This window comes from Rutidosis leptorrhynchoides, chromosome 3 (assembly GCF_046630445.1).
Source record: "Rutidosis leptorrhynchoides isolate AG116_Rl617_1_P2 chromosome 3, CSIRO_AGI_Rlap_v1, whole genome shotgun sequence".
Classification (NCBI taxonomy): domain Eukaryota; kingdom Viridiplantae; phylum Streptophyta; class Magnoliopsida; order Asterales; family Asteraceae; genus Rutidosis; species Rutidosis leptorrhynchoides.
The window spans coordinates 97723466-97737752 of NC_092335.1; the positions used below are offsets into that span (position 1 = coordinate 97723466).

Sequence of the window (14287 nt, forward strand, 5' to 3'; positions counted from 1 at the left end):
TATTTTATATATTACGATATAATTATAATTATAAATAGAAACCATATATAGATTTATATATATATACAACTATATATACAATTATATTCTAAATATTAAGTAGATAATTAATTATATAAATTAGACAATTAAACTCAAAGTATAACATTATACATGTAATACTTTGATAACATTGACAAATTATATTTGAAACCGTTTATATCTAATATACTCTATGTATTCAAAATAACAAATTTTAGTTAGTTAAAGTTATCTTTCATAGTAACTAAGTTACATAATAGTTCGTTAATATATTTAATATAATTATTTATTTATATTTACATTTCTGTTTACAATTATAGGTTTGTGAATAGCCGAAACTAGTCAAAAGGTCAATTGAATATATGAACATAGTTCCAAAGTTTTCGAGACTCAACATTACAGACTTTGCTTATCGTGTCGGAAACATATAAAGATTAAGTTTAAATTTAGTCGAAAATTTCCGGGTCGTCACATAAAGCGTTCCAACGCAACGCGCGGACCATTAAGTATATTTGTTTTCCTTGAGGAGAGTTAAAAAAAATACTTAATGCATCATGGTGTCATTATTTGATTTTGATAGAAATAAAGAAGAGAAAGAGTCGGCAAAAAGAACGTTACTTTCAGAAATATGTAGACATTTTATACATAAATATCACTTGATACTATAAATATGTACCAAACAACGTATATCCAAATGCAACCGCCGCAACGCGCGGTCGAACTATTTCTAGTTATTATTATTATCATTATCATTTTATTATTAATATAATCATTAATAAATTTATTATTATTATTATTATTATTATTATTATCAAAAGAATCAGTATTATCAAAACTATCATTTTTAACAGATAAATATTTTGAATATAAAAAATATACTTATACTAAAATTATATTAATGTTACCTATAATTATATATTAAAAATATTAACATTTCTATTATGTATATACAAAATAAATACATATATAACATGTAATTTAAGATATAATATATATTAGAATTTAGTACAAATTATATATAAACTACAACACTAAATATATAAATACTATATAATTAATAGATGGAATTATTTGATGTTCATTATATGTTTTAATATATATAACTGATATAGGTTCGTGAATCCGAGGCCAACCCTACACTTGTTCAATGACGACATATGTATTTTTACTACGAAATACAGATTGTGAGTTTCATTTGCTCCCTTTTTAAATGCTTTTGCAATATATATTTTTGGGACTGAGAATACATGCGCTTTTATAAATGTTTGACGAAATAGACATAAGTAATTAAACTACATTCTATGGTTGAATGATCGAAGCCGAATATGCCCCTTTTTGCTTGTTAACCTAAGAATTAGTAAACCAGTCTACTAATTGACGCGAATCCTAAAGATAGATCTATTGGGCCCAACAAACCCCATCCGTTGTAGCGGATGCTTTAGTACTTCGATGTTTTTTTATCATGTCCGATGGATGTCCCGAAATGATAGGGATATTCTTATATGCATCTTGTTAATGTCGGTTACCAGGTGTTCAATCCATATGAATGATTTTTATGCATGATGTTTATGAGAAATGGAAATATGAAATCTTGTAGTCTATTAAAATTATGAAAGGATTATTTATGATAAACTAATGAACTCACCAACCTTTTGGTTGATACTTTAAAGCATGTTTATTCTCAGGTATGAAAGAAATCTTCCGCTGTGTATTTGCTCATTTTAGAGATATTACTTGGAGTCCTTCATGACATATTTCAAAAGACGTTGCATTCGAGTCTTTGAGTTTATCAAGATTATTATTAAGTCAATTATAGTTTGATATATTATGAAATAGTATGCATGTCGTCAACTTTCGATGTAATGAAAGTTTGTCTTTTTAAAAACGAATGCAATGTTTGTAAAATGTATCATATAGAGGTCAAGTACCTTGCGATGTAACCAAATGTAATGTATTCGTCCAGATGGATTAGGACGGGTCTCTACAGTTAGTGATTTTGGGCGTTTTTGGGACTTATGTCAAAATGGGTTGATTTTGATTGGGTCGAATTTAGTAATGACACTAATTTGGATTAAATGGATGTTAAACGCTTTTGTTAAGTGTTAAATGAAGTTTTTGAATGAATTTAATCGTGGATAATGATTTTGGGTTAAATGGTGTCGAGTATAATTTTGGTTAAATTATACTTGTTTGAATGGGTCGGAATTACCACCCGTAGTGGTAATTGGTGAAGTCCATTTTAGGTGACTAAATGGGCGGGTCGTTGTGTTAGATAGAAACACTCGGTTAAGGGTGTTAGAGTCGAATTCTCTTGTAGGGAATGTATGTTGATTGTGTGTATATCTATATACGTATTATAGGTAAAAGCTTGCTCAGTTGCGTTTGGAGGCGATTTACATACATGACTTGTGCTGACTTTTCAAGGTGAGTGGAGAAATTATGCATGTATGTATATAGTGTATCTATTTGTATGTTATGGCATGAACCACGGTGCCGGTAGTACCATAATATGTGCGAGTGTGCTATGATGTGAACCACGGAGCCGGTAGCATCATGGTACATGTGTTGTAGTGTGAACCACGGAGCCGGTAGCACTATAGCACGAGTCGGTAAAGTGTGAACCACGGAGCCAGTAGCACTATAAAATGAGGTGTGAACCACGGAGCCGGTAGCACCAAAGTGTGAACCACGGAGCCGGTAGCACTATAAAATGAGTATGACTCAAATGCGTAGTGACGTGAACCATGGAGCCGGTAGCGTCATAGCATTTCGTATGGTGTGAACCACGGAGCAGGTAGCACCATGACGTGAGTGTGGTTAACCATATAGTTTGTGTATATGTTGTTGTATAGCATAATATATTGTTTGGTGAATATGCTATTGGTTATGCTAGTTACGATATTTGGAGGTGATTAGCTTATACTTGAAGTTTGTATGCTAATTGTTATTGCTAGCGATTATACGGTGTGTGTAAGTGTATGTAAGTAGGTGTAACAACCTAACCCAAAAACCAACCGAAATCAGACCAAGAATTTTTATTTTTTTTTACAACGGAAGGGTGCGCGGCGCGTGACCCTTCTTGTGCGCGGCGCGCACGAAGCACTTCAGCTTCTGTCCGATTTTTCCATATTTCATTTAAAGATCTCCCACTTCCCGACACTTTTAGATGAAACGCTTTTCACAACACGTTATAATACGTAAAACTAACACATTCCAATAATAAAAGAAGTTTTACGACACCGGACCCACATATGCCCGAATTACGAGTTTCGTACAAATACAAGTTTCGACCAAATTAGTTTAAATTCCAAACGACACTAGAGCATGATGTTTGGGGGTTAAACTACCCAAATCTCGGTCAAACTTCAAAATGCTATACTCCCAAAAGCTTCTCCTATCATAACGAAGCGGGATCACTAGTCCAAACGAATACCCTTTCCCTTGTCCACGCCGGAGCCTATAAAAAGGTAAACAACGAGAGGGTAAGCAAAACGCTTAGTGAATGCAATAATTATACACATACATATATAATATACCTACTTGCAAACACTTACACAAATACCTCATACACGCTAGCTTTTAAATTAGCTTACTATCTCAAAGTATAATGCTAAATTCCCGATATCACGAGCTAGCACAAACGATAGCATATAACACGAACAATATTTTATGCTATACTACAACACATAACCATGGTTAACCAATCGTACAAGGAATGGTACTTGAATTTCCCATCGGTGTTCATAACAATCATTAGAGTACTTAACACGTCGTACACTAATCCCACAGGTGGCATCTTAACACTTCGATGCTTCACCCCGGGTGGCGTCTTAACACATAGACACTTCACCCGTGATAGTTCTTGGAGTGGCATCTTAACACATCGATACTTCACTCCGAATGGTGTCTTAATACGTCGACACTTCACTCTTCATATTGCTTGGGGTGGCATCTTAACACGTCGATACTTTACCCCGGATGGCGTCTTAACACGTCGACACTTCATCCGTTACTTTCTTGGAGTGGCATCTTAGCACATCGATACTTCACTCCGGGTGGCGTCTTAACACATCGACACTTCACCCCGGGTGGCGTCTTAACACATCGACACTTCACCCGTCATATTACTTTGAGTGGTGTCTTAGGACATCGACACTTCACTCGTCACGTGAAATGTGGCGACTTAGCACATCGACACTTCACATCTCATGCTACAACACGTAAATACATTATATACCTACGCATATATTTATTCCACTCACCTTAACGATTCGGTGACGGTTTTATACTTCCGCAAGCTTCAAAGCAAAGTACCTAATCCAATAAGTACTCAATCAACACACAAACTAGTTGGACTAAACACCAACAATTCACTCATGTGCATTTAATGGCTTAAATGCATTAGATGCCCCATTTACACCAAAACCGTCCATTCAAGGTCAAGACCATCATAAATCACTAAAAGTTAGTGATTAAGGTCCAACAACACAAACTAATACACAATTAGGGTATTTCATACCCATCTTTTCCAACTAGGTCAATTATTACCCATTTGACCATTAAAGTCAACACACCCATTTCGGGTCATCCACTAACCCAATTAACACCCATTCACTTTATAACTAGGTGTGCTAGTAATTAACCAACCAATTATGACTCATAAACTCAATTACCATTTCAAAACCCTAAGTTAGCCATCTTTGAGTCCTCATGACTCAATCTCACCCAAGAACACCCAAAATCACCAAATATGGGTTTTATGTTCATCACCAACCCAAACCCTAACCCTTAAACAAATTAAAATAAGGAAATCGAGGTTAGAGCTTACCACCACAATCACAACGTAGTTAGTGGGTAGATGAACAACTTTAATACACGCGATTTGACCCGAAAACAACTTCTTCCTTCTCGATTCGAGCTTTCTCTCTCTTAAAGGGTTTCTCACTCTAGGAATTGAATTTGGAGAGATGATGTGGTAGGTGATAAGGTTGAATGTGTTTCAACCACCAAACAACTGGCCATTACAGCCCTAAACTCGTCCTCATGTGAAAAGACAACAATGCCCTTCATTTAACTTTAATTTAAAAAGCTGGAATCTGTGCACAGGGCTAGTGCGTGGCGCGCACACTTAACCCTGAGCAGCGCGCGCAAGGGTCTGGGCAGCTTCTGACTTCTGTTTAACTGCACAATGATACCCACACTCTATGTACCATATATACACTGTTGTACAATAGATAATCGGGTCTTACAGTAGGTATATTATATATGTATGTGTATAACTATTGCATTCACTAAGCTTTATGCTTACCCCTCTCGTTGTTTACCTTTTTACAGGTATTGCGTTATGAAGCTAGCTAGTTGTTAGACTAGATGTGTAGGAGCGCTTGGGCTCGATGGGGTAGCTATCGGTTATTTGGACGCGGATTGAGAATTTGGTAGTCCCCGGGATTATGCTCTTGGTATCGGGTTGGGTTATAGAGCCCTAACTCGTCTAAATGTAGATTGGGTTGAAACTTGTATTTTGTACTTAAATGGTAATTTGGGCATATGTGGGCCCAGTGTTGTAAAACTCGTTTTATTATTGGAACGTGTTAGTTCTAACTATTATAATGTGTTGTGAAAAGCGTTTCGCCTAAAAGTGTCGGGAAGTGGGAGATCTTTAATCAAAATTTGGAAAATCCGGACAGAGGCTGTCAGGCCTTGTGCGCGCCGCGCACATAAAGGGTTGCTCGCCGCGCACCCTTCTGTAAAAAAAAATAAAAAATTGCGTGATCGGTTGGATATTGGGTTGGGTCGTTACACCAAATGACCCTTCCTAAAAATGACACCCAAGTTTTACACATATTTATAAGATAACCAGACTAATCAAACAAAAACAGCATCTAATCAGAATGTCAAAACCCAATAGTTTTAAATTCAACTCAAATCATATTGTATAACAAACTTCAAACGATCTACCCATGGTAGTGTAACATGAAAATGAAAACAAACACAACTAACATGTACACTAAACCATAATCTATGGTGGTGTTTGTAAGTCAATTTTCATATTTTGACAATTCTTGCTGCTCTACATCAATAACCTAACAATCACAATTAAAAACCCATCATAAAAATCATATCTTTACCTATACCTATATATATGATTAACAATATACGTATATGTGTACATGAGTCACAACAATTTCGACCCATAACCAAATAGCAGTAGTATTATAATCCAAATTAGATATAAAAGATCAAGTAGGACCCAAATCCAAATAGTAGATGGTATGTACTAATTGCAAAGTAAAGGAAATACAAAATCAAAACCAACAACTTCTGAATTGATGTGACCTATAATTCTTCAGATGTTTCAGCAAGTGAAGATGTTTCAGCATTACTGATAATAGATCATACACATCTACAAAAGGTAGTGAAAGATATTGATTCTTCAGATGTAAATCAAATTTGGAATAAGAGAATTCTTCCTCATTTACAAGTCGTTAACTTTACAGGACTTGTATCAGAATGTATAGAATGAATATTACTGTATAAATAATCAGAATTCTAATTGAATTTTCACTCGGTTGATGCAAATCAGAAAATATAAATGAAAACAATGATACCTGCAATGATCAAACATCTGTTTAATTAAGAATGGTTACTAATGGCGGAAACCACCACTTATGTCGCCTTCATCTTCGTTCCATAAACATAGTAACAATATCATTAATTCTAATCAAGAATTCTGTTTCATTCTAATTCATCTTCGTTCCATCACCATAAAAGATTGGATCGTGAGAATCGGAAAGCAATTGATTGTATGTTTTATGCGATTGGAACGTCTTTTTATGTGCTTGAATTTGATGAAGAATTGAACACCGATTATGAAATCGAAACCCTAATTAGAGAGGGATAGGATTGAGCGGATGAAGAACAGATGTAGGATTTTCTCACGATTGAGCGATTGATAGCGGTTGATTGAGCTGATGAAAAAACCCTAATTTTGAAAAAACGATTGATAAAAAGGACGCGTGTCATTTTCTTGTAATTATTGAAAATAATTCAAAATAATGAGAAAAAAGATAAGGCTAAGAAATCACCAGGAGGCGCCACATGGATATACACTACCGTTTTAGTAAGATAGATGATGATTATTGTCTATATATTAAGTACACTTTCAATACTTACTTTTTAATTTGTTCGATCTTTTTCTACTTGCATTTATAAGACGTAATAACTTTATTTTTTTAAACAATATATATGTTACGCAGTAATATTTATTTAATAACTAAAAATATCATTATATTTTACAAGTTGTGCCAAAAAATTTTTACCTACGAGTTAAGAATTTAAATTGGTAATATTAGGGATTAAATTGATAAAACTATAAAGTATAGGGTTTAAAGTTAACTTTTAACTAAATAATACGGAGTGATAATAATGACAAAAAAGTACAATGTCAGTGTTTTTTCTAATCATCTTCTCCAAGTCCAACACATTTCCCCTAAAACTTACTTCCACCATCAAAGGCAAGCTTTTTTCGCATCTTTATAACTTCGTTTTTTGATTTTAAAATACAAAACATATACTTCATTTGTATAGTAAACAATCAGTATACATGTGATGACTCAGAAATTTTTGACCAAATTTAAACTTAATCTTTAAACGTTTTCGACACGATAAGCAAAGTTTGTAAAACTGAATCTCAAAATTTTTGAACTACTTTCATATATTCAAATACCTTTCGGTTGTTATTGACAATTCGCGAACAATTATATGTATATAGATACATATATATATACTATAACTTGAAAACGTAGCAATGTATTAATTGTTTGATACTGTACATTAAACTTATTGGTTTAAATATTTATTTGAATATATATAATAAGTTGGAATATTAATTGTATGAATAATTTACGACGTATATTTAAAACGTGATTATGAATGTTGAAAATATATATTAACTTTGTCATAAAACGATTTGTTATTATATATATATATATATCAACAAATAGCGAGGCAATTATTTATATAAGTAAATGACCAAAATACTCGAAAGTTTAAAATATACTTTGAGTGGTATAGTTTAGGGATAATTTAAGGCTATATTTTGAAAAAGGTACGAGTCACAAAACGTAAAATACAAGTTTTCTCAGCGTACGAAAGGACATTTGAAAAACCGGAACCGGGACATAAGTCGAGTGATGACGTACGACTTATCGGAACAAAAATTACAAGTCAACTATGCATGTGAATTTAATATAATATATAATTAATTATATAAATTAAATATATTATATATATAATATAAAATTATGTCGACAAACAAAACAACAAAAAATTGTGAGCTGGATTTTAGGGTCATGCGATCGCATGAGAAATAGGCATAAAACCCATGCGATCGCATGACAGTCAGGATTCAGAAACATGCTATAAAAGGGCAGTTTCTGCTCGAATTTTTACATGGTGTGATATCTCTCTGCTTTATACAAATATATATATAAATTATTATTATTATTATTATTATTATTATTATTATTATTATTAATATTAATATTATTATTAATCTTATTATTATTAATATTATTAATTAGTATTATACATAAAATACTACGATGAGGTTATGAGCGTGTCACTTTCAAAATGGGTTTACGAGCGGGATAGAGCTAAGGAAAGTATGGGTTATAGCTATGGAGGTTATGGGTAATGTTCATGGGTAATATTCGCAAGTCAAACCTAGTGTTTATCATCTCCGTTACGTCTACGTACTTTTCTGAAATATTGAATCACAATATTGATACGTAAGCATTTATATTTTATCTTTTATATACTAATAGTGTATCCATGTCTAGTGCTCGAGTGTATATATTTATACATGCTTGTATGCTAAATTTCGTCGTTAAACAGTTTATAATAAATCACGAATTAAATACATATATTACGGGTAAAAGGTATATGATATACATGTTTTCGGAAAGCTGACGAAAAATCAATAACTTTTCATTTAGATATCGAATAGTTTCGAGGAACGAATCAAAAGATTTGGTCAACTGAATTATAATTGACATTAATTGGAATTGCTTTTTGAATCTGCAATTAATACTTAAACAACTTGTTTACGAGATTGATAAAATAGATTTTTGAATATTACCAACCGAGTAAATGAATCCTTATATAAGGTACGTCTCGTTTGTTGAACTATTGTCAAAATTGACTTTTTGAAACAACTTTGAATAACTTTTGTATGTCAATTTCGAGCATTAGGATTGTGATACACTACAACCTGACCTAGCTTGATAGACATTTATTGACCAACATATGTTCTCTAGGTTGAGATCTACGATTATTTGATATACCGAGTTTCGGTCACATTACGATGAACAAATTTATATGCTGCTAAGGTGAGTTTCATTGATCCCTTTTTAATTGCTTTTGCAATCTATATTTTTGGGCTGAGAATACATGCACTTTATTTTAAACGCAATGGATACAAGTACATACTAAATTCTACACTGAGTTTGAACCGAAAATCCCTTAGTTTTGGTAACTGTTAACTGCCAGTTATAAGAACTGGTGGGCGCGAGTAGTAGTATATGGATCCATAGGGCTTGATATCCCCGTCCGAGCTAGAGCACTAGCCTTTTAACGGACGTATGCTATTTGAGAAGCGTACACGTTGGTTTGCGTGTATTATTAAGATGATTATACAAAGGGTACAAATTATATATACGTTAAGTTTAGTTACTAGGGTGCTCAATTTCGTAGAATATTTTGATAAACGTTTCTGGATTGAACAACTGAAATCTTGTGATCCACCTTTATATACAGATTATGCGCAACATTAAAACTATGAACTCGCCAACTTTTGTGTTGACACTTGTTAGCATGTTTATTCTCAGATTCCCTAGAAGTCTTCCGCTGTTTGCTTATATGATAGACAAGCTATGTGCATGGAGTCTTATATGGCATATTTTTCAAGAAAACGCTGCATTCACCAATTCATCATCATGTACCTTATTTTGACTGCATTGTCAACGGAAGTACTATTGTAAACTATTATATACGGTGATTGTCTATATGTAGAAATCATCAGATGTCAAAAACCTTTGATTTAAATATTCATTTATGGTGTGCCTTTTCAAAAGAATGCAATGTTTACAAAACGTATCATATAGAGGTCAAATACCTCGCAATGAAATCAATGAATGACGTGTTCGTCCATATGGATTTGGAGCGATCGTCACAATACACATAAAAAACTGGATTTGGTTACCATATACCGATATAACATGAATTGAACTTTTGATGCCCTCTAAACATTGATGCCCAGTGTCGTCGCACGGCTGGCCCAGTACCAGATCCGGCCCTGAAGGGACGTAACGATGTAGGATGTAAGTAGCGTGAAAAAGTAACATCAAATATTCAAAAGCAGAAAAAAATACTAATCATCTGAAGGATATCTTCGGTAATGACATAAGAAAATTGTGGATCTATATAAGACCACTCCCAACAAGCCTCGCCCTAGACCCGTACTCAGCTACGCCCTTGAGGGCGCCGATGGCAGTGTCCTGCCCTCGGTTCGCCCTCACCAACTTGGCCCTCACATTGTCATCAAATAACATAATGTAGGATGAGCTCAAATGAATAAATGAAATGTACTATTGGTTTGGACACTAGTAATATGGTTTATTTAATTAGTTTTGTGTGTATATGTCCCGTTAAGGAAGTATATTATTGATGACAGTGTTTGTGTATTGTGGATGAAATGGAGAGAATATGCTATCGTGGCGCTGATTTAACGGTCTTTCGTGTTAAGTAAAAATATAGTTGAGAGTGTCCAAAAATTAGAGTAGAAATATCAATTGCTAAAAGTGTCCATAGTTCAGGGACTGAAAGTGTCAAGATTGTTATTTAAAGATCAAAATGTGAAATGAAAAGGATGCTCAATTTAATCGTTCAAAAAAAAAAAAGTTAAGTCACTAACATCAAGAAAAATATTTTTCACTTATGGAGGTCGAACTGTTAAACAGTTCTTGGAAAGTAAGGTCACCGTCAACACACTAATACTTTGATCTCCCATAGGTAAGAGTTCAAATTTTATTTTTTTCACGTATATATAATATAATCTGGTTATTCGGCTTAATAACTTATGGATGCTAATTGCATAGAAAATGCTTTCATATGTTCTACGTAAAGGATCACGCACAGGGCCGAAGACAGAGGGGGGAGGGAGACCCAAATCTCAATTTTAATATTATGTTCAAAAAAATTGTGAATTATATGACCAACTTTCCAATTCTCAAATTTTGTTATCGATGTGTTTAAAAATGACTATGAGTGTTTACCTTTTTCTCAAAATAATATTTTGTTATGGATTGTTGCTAATATAGGCTTTTTTTTTTTTTTTTTTTTTTTTTTAATTATCGGATATCTGATTATCGAATAAATCACCATCATCTTTAAATCCTAACTTCACCTCTGATCACGCACTTATTTTCTAGAACCAACATAGAACAACCAAACCAATGACAATTCTATCTAGCAAATTAGGACGTTTTTGTTTATTGATAACAAATCGTACTATATATATAATGCCTACACTAGTTATTTTTTGCGAATGAAACAAAATGACAAATTAATGAGGCTAAGTTTGAAAACATTGATAGCGAATGGTGAACAACCTAGTTTGCATGCTGATCCTTTTTTTTTTTTTTTTTTTTTTTTTTTTTTTTTTTGTAATTATCGGATATCTGATTATCGAATAAATCACCATCATCTTTAAATCCTAACTTCACCTCTGATCACGCACTTATTTTCTAGAACCAACATAGAACAACCAAACCAATGACAATTCTATCTAGCAAATTAGGACGTTTTTGTTTATTGATAACAAATCGTACTATATATATAATGCCTACACTAGTTATTTTTTGCGAATGAAACAAAATGACAAATTAATTAGGCTAAGTTTGAAAACATTGATAGCGAATGGTGAACAGCCTAGTTTGCATGCTGATCCTTTTATTCCTTCTATATATAATTTTTATTTTATTTATACATATTATATTATATTATATTAAATTATAATAGGGGGATGATTCTCACACACACTTTTTTGATCCTCACACACCAATTTAAAGAAATGGAGTATTATTAGAAGAGTAAAAGGTTAAAATAAGTGTGTGAGGATCAAAAAAGGGTGTGTTAGAATCATCCCCATATATTATATTATATTATATTATATTATATTATATTATATTATATTATATTATATATATTTTTTAATGTATATCACACACATATATGCACACACATAACTACGTATATATAAAGATGTATATAGATAGGAAGTGTGAAGGTAAAAGGGCAAATGGTGCTCAAAACGGTTTTGAAGGTGCAATTATCATGTGATAAATGCAAGAAGAAGATCCTCAAATTAGTTTCTAATATTCAAGGTATAATTTGTTTTTATGATATATATTATATATGTGTATATGTATATACAGTAATATATAATAATATATATATATATACGTATATGTATAAGTTTCAAACAAGAATTTTGGGGAGTAATTGGTTGTAGGTGTAGATAAAATCGAAATTGACGCTGTGAAAGACACGCTAACAGTAACGGGAGATGCAAATCCATATGAGATAATTGTAAATGCTAGAAAAGCTGTAAAATGTGTCGAAGTTTTAACAATTGGACCTCCACAAGCACCTCAAAAGAAGCCCGATGAAAAGAAGCCCGATGAAAAGAAACCTGACGAGAAGAAACCTGCGAATAAAGTTGACGAGAAATGTCCGTTCGTACCATGTAATCTCCATATGCCAAATAATTCTGTTGCTTATCAACCGGTTGCCGTGGTTCATATGGATCAAGATCCATGTACTACTTGTTCCATTATGTAAAATGTAAAATAAATTGGAATGTGTTATAATTCAGTAGGCTTATAACTACCTTTAGTGGTTTGATTCTTGATGTTATAATTCAGTAGGCTTATAACTACCTTTAGTGGTTTGATTCTTGATGTTATAATTCAGTAGGCTTATAACTACCTTTAGTGGTTTGATTCTTGATTTAGAATACTAATAATGAAGTGTAAGAACAAAGATGATAATGGAGAGAAAGAAAGAAACACTTTGTAAGTGTGAGAAATGGTGCAAGTTTAATGCTTGCATTCATGAGTATTTATAGCCTAAAATCTCAATATAAAAATACATACTTTGTGTACCAAAATTGACTATATGTATACACCAAAATTGACTATCCATATCTATATTATTATTATTATTATAACACTCCCCCTTGGATAGCAATTTTATTTTGTTGAAGATCAACTATAAATTACTGCCTCGTTAAAAACCTTGCTAAAGAAAACCCAGTGGAAAAAAACTTTAGCTAAGGGAAAAAGAGTGCAGCATGGAGTTGACTCCCCCTCAAGTAGACATCGCTTCAGCTGTTACATCTTTTGAACATGTCTCATGCCAATGTTATGAACGTGTGTTCTGAAAATAGCAGTTGGAAGTGCTTTCGTGAAAAGATCAGCAGAGTTTTTGCTAGATTGCACATATCTCATTTCAATCTGGTTGTCCTTAATGAGATTTTGAGTGTATGAGAAGAATCTAGGTGGTATGTGTTTTGTTCGGTCACTTTTGATATACCCTTCTTTCATCTGTGCTATGCAAGCTGCATTATCTTCATATATAGTTGTTGGACTTTTATCGCGTTCTAGTCCACAAGAATCAGTAATGAGTTGTGTCATTGATCTCAACCAAAAACATTCTCGAGTAGCTTCATGTAATGCAATCACTTCGGCATGATTTGACGATGTAGCAACAAGTGTTTGTTTTTGAGAACGCCATGATATTGCAGTACCTCCATTTAGGAATACATATCCAGTTTGAGATTTAGCTTTATGTGGATCAGATAAATAACCTGCATCTGCATAACCAACCAAATCTTGTTTTGATTCGTTAGAATAAAATAATCCTAAATCAGTAGTTCCTCGAAGGTATCGAAATATGTGTTTGATCCCATTCCAGTGTCTTTTGGTAGGAGCAGAGCTGAACCTTGCCAACAAATTAACTGCAAAAGAAATGTCAGGTCTTGTACAATTTGTAAGATACATAAGAGCTCCAATTGCACTAAGATATGGTACTTCTGGTCCAAGAATGTCTTCTTGATCTTCACATGGACGAAATGGATCAGCTTCAACATTGAGTGATCTAACAACCATAGGAGTACTTAATGGTTTTGCCTTGTCCATATTGAAAC

At 33.1% G+C, this 14287-nt stretch overlaps 1 protein-coding gene across 1 annotated transcript; it reads left to right on the forward strand.

Annotated features, from left to right (window-relative positions):
* The first annotated feature begins 12259 nt into the window (after positions 1–12259).
* Positions 12260–12942, forward strand: LOC139896542 (heavy metal-associated isoprenylated plant protein 2-like). Its single transcript, XM_071879192.1, has 2 exons — positions 12260–12464; positions 12593–12942. Exons 1-2 carry the CDS (start codon positions 12380–12382, stop codon positions 12919–12921), a joined length of 414 nt encoding a protein of 137 aa, XP_071735293.1. The 5' UTR covers positions 12260–12379; the 3' UTR covers positions 12922–12942.
* The last annotated feature ends 1345 nt before the right edge of the window (positions 12943–14287 follow it).

What these genes read in the sequence shown, in the direction of transcription:
- LOC139896542 (XM_071879192.1), top strand. Translation starts at nt 12,380, where the DNA reads ATGGTGCTCAAAACGGTTTTGAAGGTGCAATTATCATGTGATAAATGC. An exon ending in ATTAGTTTCTAATATTCAAG is followed by an intron (nt 12,465 to 12,592) that starts GTATAATTTGTT and finishes AATTGGTTGTAG; the next exon opens with GTGTAGATAAAATCGAAATT.